Here is a 15470-nt window from a genome sequence, read left to right on the forward strand (position 1 = left end):
TTCGATTTTACTCACGTTTACTTACATATTCAAACAGCTTTAAACAAATTTTCACGCTTAATTTGCTGAATATGTTTAGAATTTCTTCAAGTTTTCGTGTCGTGCAGTGACGATTTGCATCGACTAACGCCTTTATTTTGTCGCTATCGATCTCTACTGGTCTTGCAGAGCATGGTGTATCTTTAATGTTGAAATCATTAAAACGAAATTTGGCAAACCACTTTTGGTACACGAGTTCTGATCAAACATCTTCACCGTACACATCACAAATCTTTTTAAGCTCTCGTGTCGCTATTTTTTCTTTTTTAAAATAAAACAATAAAATATATCGAAAATGCTAGTTTCGATTTTTAAATTCGCACATAATAAAAAACACTTGCACACAACTTGCACACAATTTTTTGAAAAAGTAAATTTCAAATGTACTCTGTCAAATGGACGAACGATCTTCAGGATTGAACTGAAGTTACTTACATTTCACAACGCTTTTACAGCCACCTGTCGGCAAAACCCGCACGGACTTGTACTGGCCAACCTAATACAGTAATAGGTCCTATTCCTGCACATCTCCAGGCCACAGCTTGATCCGTTAACGAGGTTTAATATAAAGATTTTCTTTGCTCTGATTGGCTGATAATTCACTGCTGAGACAGAATCCACTTCGAATTGGATGCGCAGTAAAATAATAGGGATGTACTTAGGTAGTAAGAAAAGCGTGTAAGAGTAGGTCTCATTACTGCATATACTTTATATGTATGTATAATTGCTGCTCCTACATATAAGAGCTTACTAGCAATTTAAGATTTCCTAAATATAACTGTATAATTTTCTGAATTGATGATTGTGTACTATTATTATTATCATTTATTATTCGGAATATGATTATAAATTTTGCATTTTTCAAACTACATGTAATTGAACTTTTCTTTTAAACTATAATTAGATTTTTAACACATTGTACCACTTTATACACTCTATCCATATTTTCTTGAGAAACTATTTTTGACAAATTATAAGATCTATGATGTTTTTTGTTTATATTATTATATCCATAACTAATATCGAGTACAAAGACAAGTTGATAGATGCCATAGTGTATTGAAAATAATTGTGCAAGTTTTACAATATTTATGATTCTAACTTTTAATTCAAAGAATTTTAATATCAGAATTTCTATATATAAAGAGTAAAATCTGAAATGAGTAGTTTTAATATTAACACCGTATAACTATTTATTCATATAAGAATTTACAAGATTAATTAAAAATATTATAAAAACCACTGATTGATTCAAATTTGTAAGACAATTATTTACATGGTAGTAATTCTGAGTAATCTTATCCATACAGTTGCAAAAATTTTGATAACTTTGTTTCTTTGCTTTATGTACAGCTGGTTAAATAATTTAAAAGGTGAAAGTTCCAAAAACCAGTTTTGCAAATAGCTTCATTTTACAGGAAAACAATGTTTGCCAGAAGGATTTTCTGTGATTCGAGTTTAAGGCCCAACATTTCGCAAAGAATGTTTTTACTCTTTTAGTATCACTTCCTGTAATTTTTAAAAGTTCTATGCAAATCAGATATCTGAAGTGAATATTTGGGTTAAGCATGCAAATTAGAACAACTACAGTAAGAGCTCAGAAATTTGAAGAAAGGTTGAGGAAGGGGAGAAGGAGAATATTAACAAAAGAATGTTTGAAGGGGCAGATAAACATGAGGTGGAAATTGAAAAGCACAAAAATGAGGAAAGAAAGTGGAGAAGTAATAGAAAAACTAAAGAAAGGAACAGAGAAGTGCAACAACAACTATAATATAATAGGATAATAAACTCAAGATTCAATCAAATGTATAAGCTTTTAACAAAATACAGTTACCAGAATACCTGAGGAGAGAAGGAAAGGCCATAAATCAACGATTACTAGTGCAAGCAAGAGGGAGAACAATAGAAAGGTAAAATAAATATTGGAAGAAAGAGGAAGATCAGAAATGTGAACTATGCATTTATTTGTTTAGAAACTTAAAACATATGATAACAGAGCATAGGAACTAGAAAGGGGTATTAATATAGAGGAAATATTGAGTGAGAAGGGATCAAAGAAAGTGATAGAAATCCTGAGAAAACTGGAGAGAAAAAAGAGAATAAGGAGATAGATAAGCAAAGAAATTAATAGATATGAAAGCAATATGTATGAGTGAATGTTAACAGAGTTCCTTTTTATGGCCAGAAGATTGAAAATAAATTATTTCTATCTATATAAATATTACATAATTAAATATAACAAAATAAAAAAATATTATATAATTATTAATTTATTTGTATTTATTATATTAACTAAAGGAGAAAATATTATTTTGCATTAACATAATATTTTAATTTATATAACAAATTATAGAAAAACAGGATACAAAAATATAAGGTAAAATTATTGCTATCGCTAATGCTAAGCCTTAACTTACACCCTATCGAATACATCTGGCATATTTTAAGAAGTGAGATCTATAATCAGAAAATCCAGTTGAAAATATTTCTTAGCCAAAACCTAAAGTTTTACTTGCTCAAATGGAACTTTTACATACGATATTGGTTATTCAATTGACATTATTAAATGTCACAAAGAATAAAAGAGAAAATGCTAATCATTAAATAAATAGATGAGGAAAAGAATCATTTCATATTTCTTTTCAGTGAAATGGGGTTGCAACAGAACAATTTGACTTTTCTTTTGAAGTATTTTGGTTGATGACTATACATTGACATTTATAAACTTTTCTTTTGCAATATAAATGAATGTATATAAACCATATTTTAAATGAGAGATAAAACATTTAAATAAAATACTTTTTAAACTTATTAAAGTATATAGAAAATTTGATATATGTATAAATCATATAGTATATTTATTTGTTATATATAAAATAAATAGGAAACATAACATTTTACAGTTTGAACTTATACGCGTAGACGAAAATTTAAACGTAATTCTAGACTTACCTTCAAAACTTCGATTTCGTTTTCCTGTCGATCTTTAGAAGATTCGCAGAACATATTTCCCACAAATTTTTTCACATGATGTTCAATTAAAATGATAACGAATTCTTTATGAAATTTTCTAAACTATGGAAACAAAACTAATACCCGTAAGTACAACATTATTTTCATTAGTTTTTATATATAAGTAACACATCAAACAAAACTTTTAACAAGCAACGGTTTCAAAACAGTTCACAAAACTAAATACATTTGCCACTTCCTTTCAACGAACGCTACGAACATCCTACGCATTGCTAGGCTAGAATACTGTGCCATGCACACAAAACATTATTTACACACATCATGCATAGCTATTGTAACATAGCTATTGTATTTGCGGGAATTTCAAATTTCAAACAGTACTGTTGATATTAACACATTACTATGTTGTATTATACGTTAAGAGCATCTACAATGTTGAATGTTTAATATTATGATATGTTTTTAAATTATATAACTAATCGTAAATCTATTGCCAGCAACCATGATTAAACTATTATAATAAGATAATTTATATAACTTTGAAACATTTAAAAACTTTTAAGGAAGTTAAAGAAATTTAGAAACAGTAATTTTTTTATGATGAAATATAAAAAAATATATATCCAATAATTAAATTGAATACTTTAGAAAAATATTCTTAAAAAATATAATTATATTTCCTCTTTGATATTATTGTCAGATTTAGTACAATATTATATAATTTATATGTATATTGTTTATATAATAATATCTCTTGAATTCAATGTATTCCATTATTAAATTCAAATTAAAAAAATTAGCAATTACATGTAAACAAATCAAATTAAAAACTACAATGGTGATTAAATACATATACATTATCATCCAAGTTTGCTTCAACCAAATACATGTAAAACGCTTGGTAGTGTACTTTGTGAGCAAATTTATGTCAATTTGGTACAATAACATCGCTTTTGGTTCGCATGGTGGAAATGGATGGCTTCGTATTTGGGAACAGCGCTTTGCGTTGCCAAATCAATGACAAACTTGGCGCACTCTTATAGCGAAACGTTTCGTTTGAAGAGGGCAGGTCGGTAGCAATTCATATGCCACATGTGGCTGTACGATTTGGCCTGGATTTGGCCCATATTTGGCATGGACAAGGGGTTAATGTCAAATCCGGTGTGCGGATGGCTCGCTATTTGACGTAACATCATATGATTAGATTCATGTCAAATTCAAGACAAATAGCTTAAGTACATATCTTTTAAATACATAAACTTCAATTACATGTAATTAAAAGAGCTTACTAACAAATTTGTGTCAACAAGAAAACAATTTTATAAAGTACATAGTATATGTATACATATTTTGAGTGTGTATTTACAAAATAAGAATGAAGTAACGCAATCAATTATTTTCAAATAATTTGTTTAAAAAAATGCATCAAATGAAACTTACCCTGTTTCGAGAGGAGCTGTACTTTTTTGAATGCAAACGGATTTTTATTTAAATTCAATTGTCCTATAACATTTTGGTCTTTGAAGATCGTTCAAGATTATTTAATGCTGTTTAAATCTTTGTTAAACGCTCCAAAAGTTCTATCATCCTTCAACAACAATATTTAGGTCAATGAATTGACCTTGAAGTGCACTATCCGTTTACATAAAGAAATACAGTTCCGTTAAGAAAGACCGAGGTCACCTTGAAATTTCGAAAGCTTGTCCACCCAGCAAAAATTTGTGAACATTATAGGATGTCCCCCACGAAACAGGATAAATTTCATTTGACACATTTTTCCAAACAAACAGCTATAATTGAGGAAATAATTGAGTGCGCTATTTCAAATGGGACACTCTGTATACAGAATTAAATTAAAAATGATCAATGCCAATATGTATGGACATGAGGAACAATCGTTTTTGGTATACATTTAATTAAAAATGTATTAAAGAAATAAAAAAACATTTAATAGGTAAACTTAACAATATGCAACTTAAATAAATATAAATTTACAATATGTGTCCTACTTTTAAAATAAAGACGATTTGTTGTGACAGTGACATACACAAATACATATTGTATTAGTGACATCTTCAAATCGTCACCATATGTTACAAATGCATACACTTTATTTGATACCTGTTATCAATGGTCTAACCTGACGTAACATAACCTGTATTTTTTGTCTACGTTTAAAGGGTTATATCGTGCGTTAAACTGGAACTAGTATTTAACAAGAATTTTTTGTAAAAACAGTTTTTAAACAGTTTTAAAATTTCAAATCCTATTTTTTAAATAAACAAATACAAGGTTTAGCTTTATTCTGCTCTAAAATCCGAATGTCTCATTACAGTGTGCTGGCAAAATTTGGATAACGACTGTGTACATAAATCTTTCCATTTTAACTGTGTAAGAGTTAAATAGTGACTGCAAAATGGTTCTCGCAGATTTAGGTCGCAAAATTACATCTGCTTTGCGATCTTTAAGCAATGCAACTGTTATCAATGAAGAGGTAAGTATTTATTTCTGAACATAACCTAAACTTTAATTTTGACATACAGATAATAATAAAAACATTTAAGCAATATGGAAAACACTGTTATTTTATAATTTTGTAATTTATTTGTTCAACAACATCTTTATTTTCGAAGATAAATAATATAGTTACAAGAAACATAGATTTTTGTTAGTAATAAAATTTTTATATATATGTAAATATAAATATTAAATGATATTTTATGTTTTCCTATTGTAAGAAAAATGTTGAATTAATATTTAAACAAAATAATAATTCATGAATTGTTTACAAAGTATACACATAATTATGGTGTTTAATAATAGAAGCATTCTAATTAGTTAACATATGTTTTAAATGATTCAATCAATCAGACATTATTTTATATGGTTTCTATAATTGAAACATCAATTATAATCACATACACTTGACTAACAGATAATAAATAGTTTTTCTAAATTTTTATTTAAATGTTTATGTATTTTATATTTATACGAAAGGATATTGAATTAGTTTAATAAAACTGATTAACTATCAATAAATCACAATGAGTAACATTACTCTCACTGATAATTATGTTAAAATTTTTAAACAATATTGTTCAATAATAAGATACTATTAAAGTTTCAAGGCAAAGAACTAAAACGTGGCAAATCAAAATTCATACTATATTATTAATTAGAGCAATTTTTTAAAATCTTTTTCTGATATGATAAAAAATAGTCTACATATAATATGTTAATATATTATTAGATACATAGGATAACAAAGAAGGTTGAAAATACATCGCACAAAATTTTTGAAGAATTTAATTTTAATTATTATTACAATTATTTGTTCATACATGAAAAACAGTTTTTGTAAAGGCAGTTATACACATTGTTGCATATCTGAAAGGTTCACCTGTACAGTATACCAAGAATAAATCGAAAATTGATTCTTTTTATCTATGTCAGAGTTCAAACTGTAGTATGTGTGTGTGAAGCTTGCGTGCACAGGTTTCAATTTTCAGTTAAAAATGTCATCAAATTGTAAGCATAACCAAATTATTAAAGATCTAATTGAGGTATATAAATCAGAACCTTGTCACTAGCAAACAAAGAGCAAGGATTATTATGATCGTTCAAAGAGTGAGGCTGCTTATGCAAAATTAGTAAAGAAATTGAAGAAATTAGAGCCTGATGCTGTTAAGGATACTGTAGTTAAAAAGATTGATATAATCTCAGAAGCAACATACATAAATAGAGAAATTAATATGAAGCATCATCTTGTGCCGATGTTATGGATTAACAAATTGTTGGAAGCTCTGCAGTTTATCCTTACACTTATGAACACTTATTCTATGCAGATATACCTGTGCACCTCATAGATAATCTGTGCAGGTAAACCATAATGTGTATGATCGACTTAAGTCCTTCTGCAAAAAAATATAAGTTCAATCATCACTATCAGAAAGAACAGATATTACCAGATAGGTATAGTCAGTGAGTGTGTCCATTAATGTGTTGATAATATTTATTATTTTACTTATAGGTCCTTAATTCTATGTTAAAAGAGATATGTGCTGCATTGTTGGAGGCAGATGTTAATATAAAACTTGTAAAGAAATTAAGGGAAAATGTGCGCTTCGTTATTGATTTTGATGACATGGCAGGTGGTCTTAATAAGAGGAGAATGATACAAAGTGCTGTGTTTAAAGAACTTGTAAAGGTAACAACAACATGTTATTATTTATTAGGAAGTATATTGTTATACTTTTCTATTCCAAAAGAATAAGTAAATATCAAAAATTGTTAACATTGATTTTACCAAAATCAAAATTTTTATGAACTTTATTGTAACTTGCAACTTTCTTATGACTTGTACATTGAGTATTGTCCTTATTTTCTTATTTTTCAAAACCATTTAGAATTATTCTTTATTTTGTTAAGGAATTCCTGGGTTTAAACACAAAATACATTTAAAAATGTAAATTCATTAAAAGTAAAATTCAAAGCAACTTTTTCTTGCGTTGTTATTAATATATGATACTTTCGGGGTATTTAAATTGGTATAAAGATTTCAAATACTTACAATTAATAGAAATTTTTATTAATTTTAAAGTTTTTATAATATACCAAATGTGATTTTTTACAGTTGATTGATCCAGGTGTAAAAGCTTATCAGCCTGTAAAAGGAAGACCAAATGTTATCATGTTTGTTGGTTTGCAAGGTTCAGGTAAAACTACTACTTGCACAAAACTCGCATATCATTATTTAAAGAAAAATTGGAAAGCATGCTTAGTTTGTGCTGACACGTTCCGTGCTGGTGCTTATGATCAAATAAAACAGAATGCAACAAAAGCTAGAATTCCATTTTACGGGAGGTTTGTAAAATTACAATTTATTGTGTTTGCATGTACAATATTTATTCGGTAGTTTTTTTTTCAATTTTTCTCACTATATTAAATAGTGAGACAAATAAAAAATACAGTTATTACCTTTACAAATGTAAGTATTATTTTCTTAGTTACACAGAAGTAGATCCAGTAGCAATAGCACAGGATGGTGTGGAAACATTTAAAAAAGAGGGTTACGAAATCATTATTGTTGATACGAGTGGCAGACACAAGCAGGAAGAGTCATTGTTTGAGGAAATGCTTCAAGTTGCTAATGCTATTGTAAGTACTTTAGTAAATATATGTCCAGTTATGTGTCGCAAGTCTATGGTGAAGCTTCCCTCAATTTTACTTGCCCCTGAATAATTTGGCAGACAAAGTAAAAGATGTTGAAAGTGAATGGGATATATATATATATATATATTTATATATTTATTCCAAGATTAATTTAAACACTATATTTCATTTTGATTTAAATTCCCCTAATTATTCAAGTAATCATCATTATTTTCAACAATCACTCAGACTTTTCTTGTATCGGATTGGAATGAGATAATACCTGAAGTATTAACTTAGATTTATTCTTTAGAGTGTATATAATATTAAATCATATTATTATTAAATTATTATTAAATTAAATCATTTTCAATAATTTGTGTCTTAATTATTGTTTGTATATTTTTTTTCTATGAGAAGTGAAAGCAAAATTGTTTTCAGCAACCAGACAATATCATCTTTGTAATGGATGCGACAATAGGGCAGGCTTGCGAAGCTCAAGCGAAAGCTTTTAAAGAACGTGTAAATGTTGGTTCTCTAATCATTACAAAACTTGATGGTCATGCAAAAGGTGGAGGGGCTCTCTCAGCGTAAGTTTCACTCATTTTTAAATTTGTTTGAGTATAGTATTTTTATGGAAGTACTTCACATTATAGAACTTCTAAGTAAATTTTGATTTCATAAAATTTCACATATTATTGTACGTTTTTCTAGGGTTGCTGCGACACAAAGTCCAGTGATTTTTGTAGGTACAGGAGAACACATAGATGATTTAGAACCTTTTAAAACGAAACCTTTCATCAGTAAACTGCTAGGCATGGGTGACATAGAAGGCCTCATAGACAAAGTAAATGAATTAAATCTTGATGATAATGAAGAATTACTTGAAAAAATCAAGCATGGTCAGTTTACATTGAGGGATATGTACGAACAGTTTCAAAATATCATGAAAATGGGTCCATTTTCTCAACTAATGGTTAGTATCGTTCCCATAGTAAATTTATGTATGTTTTTAGTTTCACATTAATATTAATAATTATCTCACATTCTTTTTCATATTTAATATTAAATTAAGTTCATTAAGTTTATAGAATTTAATTTTTGCATGTGATTTTGCACGAATGATTATAATGTGCAATAAGAATTTAATGTCACACACAAAATCTTGATTTCTTTTTTTAAAGTAATCTTATATAAAAGTAAAAATAAAAAATGTATATATGTATACACATCTATTGCACAGTGATCATACAGCATCAAAAAACGAATTACAGAAATATGCATGAATTATTTGTTCATGCAATAGAATAATTTTATTAGCTTGTGATCTTGCACAATTACATTTATGAATGCATTACTATCGATTTAAATGGCTTCAAACCAAAATAATTTTTAAATAGGGGATGATTCCTGGCTTAAGTCAAGATTTTATGTCAAAAGGTTCAGAACAAGAGTCCATGGCTAGGTTAAAACGTTTAATGACCATTATGGATAGTATGAATGATTCAGGTATGTTTTTTTTGCAGTTAAGATAATGGTTACTATATTTAAAAATTGTTATAATTTTATTTATTATGTTCGTTCAATTTTACACGGGAAGTTCATACATTAACTAGTCAGCATTTTTCTCTTAAACTGTAAAGATGGAAAAAAATGTAAAAATGGCATTGTTTTTTGTAAACGATATAATGGTATATATTAATTTGTTGAGTTTTTAGTATTTTTTGAATAATGAAAATATTTTGTATTAATAGAATACATTTCATGTTTAATGTGAACGGTTTTGCATCGTTACTGTCAAAGTGTTTATTTCTATTAATTGTATATTCGCCGAATGATTTCTGCTTTTATTTTGTAAAATGTTTAATGATATTATAATGTAATATATTGTTATTTGAGAGAAGAAATGGTAAATATGATGTATATGTAGTTATTATGAGTACGATCAAAATAAAAGATACAGAAAATAAAGTATTATGAAGAATATTTAGAATAATTTGTAAAAAATGAGAAACATAGTTATAGAAAAACTCTATCTGAAAAAAAGAAATTCTAAATATTAACAAAAATTTATGTTGCATTTCATTTAAAAATATCTAGCACGTCTTTATTTTTCATATAATAGTACAAGGATACAAATTTCATTACTTTTTCCACATTCTTATCGTTTATTTAAAAAAGGCTGATTAGTAAATACATGAACATCCAATGAACTAGAATATAGAATGCTTCTAGGGCCTGTTAACATTAACCAATATTTGTAGAATTAGACAGTAGAGATGGTGCCAAATTATTTAGCAAACAGCCAGGCAGGATAGTCAGAGTGGCCCAAGGCTCTGGAGTCACGGAAAAAGAAGTCAAAGATTTAATTACACAGTACACGAAATTCGCAGCTGTTGTAAAGAAAATGGGTGGTATTAAAGGGTTATTTAAAGCAGGAGATATGACCAAGAATGTAAATTCCACACAAATGGCAAAATTAAATCATCAAATGGCAAAAATGATGGATCCACGAGTCTTGCATCAAATGGGTAAGTCATTTACAAATTGAATGTTCTTATAATGTTATCTTACTATCATCAAGTACTTTCTAAACTACTGTATATTTACTGTAATGGTTTTTGCTGGAAGTTTGTCGATCAAAATAATTAAGTCAACAGATACTTGTGAAATCTGCCAGTTTTCAGTTAGAGATGAAGAGCTTGTTGAAAAAATATATCATACTTAGAAACTGCATTTGGAATTGTGGTCATAGTTCAGTTAGTTACATAAAGGAAACCTTGAGACAAAAACAAGTTGACTTGAGTCATTACAATCTAGTCATCTTTGCTCAATATCAAGAAGAAATTGCATGATAGCCCAAGGAATTAGGAGATGCATTGTAAATGTAAAAATGTTAATTCTGAAGTATATTTTTATATCATAGAAAATTTTCTGATACTAAATATATTTTTTGAATAATTTTTTTCAATGTAATAATACAAGTTTCTACTGCAACAAAACAGTGCAAAATTGTTTGGAAAACAATGCAATTAAATACACAAAATGGTTAAGAAACAGTGTAGACTAAGCCCTTTAGAAAATTTTAGATAACATGAAAAAGATTAATAAGTATTAAAAATTCCAATAACTTAAATGATTCTCATGAAATAATCAAAATTTCATAGGATGTTTCACAAAACGTTAGAAGATATTAACTAATAATATGAATATTAAGGAAATTATTGTTTATCTCGATGCAAATTTGTAATATCGAATACTTATTCCTACTGGATGATGAACGAAAGTCTTGAACATTTTCTGTTTTTTTTTTGTATTTACTCCATATGAGATTAATTTAATGTTGAGTTTTATATTTATAGCACAATGATTTATACATCAAATCTTGTAATCTGTTTAGTTAGCTTTGTACTATTGCGTTTGGCCAAAAATTTGTTGACAAGATTAATTTACGAAGTTATAAATTCGTCTTTTCACTTTTACAAGCTTCAACGAACAAGTTTATATGAATATATGACATGGTGAGAAAATCACTCTGTACACTACGATTTTTCCATAATAACAGAAGTTACTTGTAATTGTAGCAAATTTAGATGAGACAATGTATTGCTACGAATTTAGAGTAGTTTAATTGGAATTATAACATATTAAAATTACTCTAAATTATTAAAAATTTAAGTTTAGTATTAGGAAAAAATGAATTCATTTGTTTTTTCTAATCAATCAAATGGTATTTTTTAGGTGGCGTGCCAGGCTTGCAAAATATTATGAAACAGCTTCAACAAGGTGGAGCAGGAGGACTTGGTAACTTAATGGGTGGTTTTGGTGGGAAGTCGTGAAAAAAGAATACATAGGGCAGATCCATTTTCAGTTTCTGATGTATATCTCCATTAAACAACATCGGTCCGAAATAGAGGAGGGCAAGAGATTCAAAGCATTGACTTGACCGAGAATGATCTCTTGAAAGAAATGATACAAATCTAGAGAGAATTTTATGTTTAGGGATTTTTCTCATCGCGAAACAAAAAGAAATAATAAAAAAGAATTTTCTGTATTATATACATGTCTTTCGCAGTTTTTCGACATTACCTTTGTAAACTCGTCTCCTTTTTTTACTCTGCATCTTTTTTGTATATAAGCCGCTTTCACAGTATTTTATCTGCTACTATCTTTCTACTATTAGTTGTCAGTGAGCTGGAAGTGTGTATGTACCAATAAATGGAGCTTATTTTTATTTTTCATTGTTTACCCTCGCTGTACCAATCTATCATACTATTAGATTTTTATCTGAAAATGTTTGTAAACCGTGTTACACGTTCTGTTTCGTTACGTTAGTATTGTGATAGTTATTCATATCTTTGATAAAATTCAGCGTGAAATAATAAATGTTAGATATTGCCCTCAATGATTGATGTTAATGGTAGCTTCGATCGAAGCGCTTATCTTAAATAAATTAGCTTCTGAAGATCACAGAAGCCTCACAACGACCTCCAAGAAACATCAAGGCCTTTCAGGGTCTGTTAATGACCACTATGGCCTTCTCAGTGGCTCTCGGAGTTCTACACCTTCTAAAAAGACCATCAGGAGGCAAAGATCAATAATAACTGTGGGATTCTAGAATTGCGCCCAGAGATGACTAACAATGATCAACAGGAAACCCAGAACTCATGTGTTGCGCACAGAATGATAAATTCGGCACATTTACTCAAACTATACAATTTTGCAGAATTACTACTGGACTACTGTATAAATGAATGAAATCGTATTTCATTACATCGTAATTCGTAATTCAAATCTCTCATATAATTTAATTACAATTCTATTCATAATTGTATGTGAAATACAATTAAAGAATGTAAATGTAATCGTGTCAGAATTACGAATTAGAAGATACGAAATTATTATTAATGATAAATATAGTATTATTCCCATATTTCATAATTCAGTTAAACTCGCGATTATTATAAATAGGAATTGAGAATGACTGGAAAATTGGAATTATGTAATTCAATTGTAACTGAATCGCTATGTAACTGAGTCATAATATAATTAAATATCACATCCGTTTTTATTAGATAAGAGTCTGAGTTAGCAAATAATTGTTATGTAGAAATTTTATTTCTGATAATAGTGTATTTCTGATATCAATATGTATACATCGAGTCTATAGCAACGTCTCATTACCATCATTATGACTAATTATAAGTACATAATCTAATTTCACTGGTTTATAAAGAACATTAATAGGTGGTGAATTGACTTTTTTACATGGAACAGTTAATTTTTAGTAAAATAATGGTATTTCTGAGATTTCTAGCATTACTATGAGAATTAAAATTTAAAATAACTGTGATATTAAAGTGGATGTTGTAATATGGAAAAATCTTAATATGGAAGCACTAAGAAATAATTGTTCAATAAATATTTCATATCACTTGGAAAACGTATTTATTCCTTGCATTTATGTATACATATATATTTAACTCAAGATCGAAATGTCAGAATTATTTTGAAATGACCTTAAAACGGAAGTGCTAATAAATAATTTTTCAATATTTCATGTCGTTTGAGAAACTTGTGTAATAGATTACGCACGTGATTCACCTTACATGTGGACATATACGTCGATTCCTTTTTTCACTTTTCCCACTTCTTTCACTCCCACATACGCATACACAAAAGCATACATCATCCAATAAACATTTTCTTATGACTCGCACAGCAGATCTAGACATCGTTTGTAAGAAAAAAATTCATTCCCGAGCAATCGTGTAAAATTTCAATTAAATACAATATTTGATGGTATGTAATTTTTAAATCCATTTATTTAACTAAATAAGAGATCTTGAAAAAAATCCGACTATTTTGTTTAAACAAATTTTGGGAACAATTAATATGTTTTATTACATTTTATAAATCTAATATTATAACGTTATAATATAATATAATATATTATGATTTTGTACAAGTGTCTAAAGTAATAAACAAATTGAAAAAATTCATTTACACTTATACAATTTTTTAAAATATTTGTAATAATTTTATTCTTGTACCAGCCATTTCCTGTTTTTATTAATAAGAACATTCTCTCTTATAAATATAATGAAAACTGTGAGGAAAATTGCCACAAGTACATGTTTAAAGTATCAAGGAATATTTTCGGACAATTGATTGTATATGGTCGCAATATTGTTTATCTTTTATGTAATTTATTTATTTAAGTTTTAATTTATTATCGTAATGTGTTATTCAAGAATTATTACCCTCAACTGTTCAGTCTTTAAATATATTTTTTGCTTATGCTAAGACAGATTAAAATTGTTTAATCATTAATCACATTAATAATTATTTATTACATATATCTAGTAAGAGCTGTAGTTTGACAGAATAAATAGAAATATATCTTAAAATTTGCTTTTTGAGTCATGTCAAAGTATCTGGAATTCTCAGTATTTTTCTATAGTAATCAAGACAATTATTATACTAACATTAAAAACATATAATCATAAAAGTTTTATTTTTATTATAGGATATGATAAAGTTGTTATCAATTGAATAGAGAAATGTGATGTTTTAATTTAATAAGAAATCATAAAAGTGAAATGAAAATTTTATAGTTTACAGTTTAGAGTTACAGTTCAGAATTTAAAGTAAAAATCTTCTAAGGAGAGAGATAATATTTCAAATCATTGTTTGTTTTTATGAAAGGAATAGTATGAAAATTATAACTTTATATTGAAAATATCCTACAATGAAACAAGGAATATGGAATATCACTATTTTATATGTGATATGAATATTATCAACATATCGATCAATAATCAGCAGTAATTGATTATCGAAAGGTTAATTAACAATTATATTTCGAATCATTGACAGTTGATAAATACCAATAGTTATACAAATAGTAATTTTAAAAGTAAATAAATGTCGTAAACAGTGTACATTTTATAGTTCGCAAAAAATTAATTTGTAACTTCATGTTTCATTTATTATTTATAATTCTGTACATTTGTTGATACAGTTGTATTTCGAATCATTGATTGACCCTTGATAAATGTCAGTAATCTTATATTCAATAGATGTGTATAAATAAATAATTTAAACCAAATAAACGGTAAGCACTAAATAACGTGCATTCCGTGGAATATAATTATTTTGGTGAACGCATAAGGACGAGGTTGTTTTCACAATAATGACGAAGTTCGTGGAGAAGATGATCCAGAGATTGCAATTGCGATCGAACTGGTAGGGATAGAACCAAAATCGGTGAATCGGTATAAGAGAAGAACGAATACTAAAGCAGC

At 27.7% G+C, this 15470-nt stretch overlaps 2 protein-coding genes and 1 long non-coding RNA gene across 10 annotated transcripts in view; 2 read left to right on the top strand and 1 right to left on the bottom strand.

Annotated features, from left to right (window-relative positions):
* Window positions 1–3301, bottom strand: part of Gcn2 (eukaryotic translation initiation factor 2 alpha kinase Gcn2) — a 49347-nt gene extending 46046 nt beyond the window's left edge. For 2 of the 5 annotated variants that reach the window (XM_076522239.1, XM_033475229.2), the window contains exon 1: window positions 16–463. Coding sequence is in view for 1 of the 5 variants with exons in the window: in XM_033475228.2 (XP_033331119.1) it covers window positions 2992–3045 (54 nt within the window). In the remaining 4 variants the exon portion in view is untranslated. The other 3 variants (XM_033475228.2, XM_076522238.1, XM_076522237.1) reach the window with 3 other exon arrangements.
* Window positions 637–2308, top strand: LOC117223101 (uncharacterized). 3 transcript variants are annotated; one of them, XR_004490838.2, is made up of 4 exons: window positions 642–753; window positions 1458–1628; window positions 1701–1949; window positions 2013–2308. It is a non-coding gene; the product is annotated as an uncharacterized LOC117223101 (long non-coding RNA). The 3 variants fall into 3 exon arrangements; XR_013033493.1 differs by having other exon boundaries at window positions 637–753; window positions 1458–1949; XR_013033494.1 differs by lacking the exon at window positions 642–753 and adding an exon at window positions 776–911 and having other exon boundaries at window positions 1458–1949.
* Window positions 3302–5098: 1797 nt separating the features above from the next.
* Srp54k (signal recognition particle 54k) lies at window positions 5099–12397 on the top strand. Of its 2 annotated transcripts, none has more exons than XM_033475217.2 (10): window positions 5099–5240; window positions 5348–5506; window positions 7043–7219; window positions 7646–7875; window positions 8019–8169; window positions 8605–8753; window positions 8878–9139; window positions 9564–9672; window positions 10428–10694; window positions 11905–12397. In XM_033475217.2, the coding sequence occupies exons 2-10, from the start codon at window positions 5429–5431 to the stop codon at window positions 12000–12002; spliced, it is 1521 nt and encodes a 506-aa protein (XP_033331108.1). In that variant the 5' UTR covers window positions 5099–5240; window positions 5348–5428; the 3' UTR covers window positions 12003–12397. The 2 variants fall into 2 exon arrangements, with proteins under 2 accessions (XP_033331108.1, XP_033331109.1); XM_033475218.2 differs by having other exon boundaries at window positions 5135–5201.
* Window positions 12398–15470: the final 3073 nt, after the last annotated feature.

The sequence above is a fragment of the Megalopta genalis genome, chromosome 5 (genome assembly GCF_051020955.1).
Source record: "Megalopta genalis isolate 19385.01 chromosome 5, iyMegGena1_principal, whole genome shotgun sequence".
Lineage (NCBI taxonomy): Eukaryota > Metazoa > Arthropoda > Insecta > Hymenoptera > Halictidae > Megalopta > Megalopta genalis.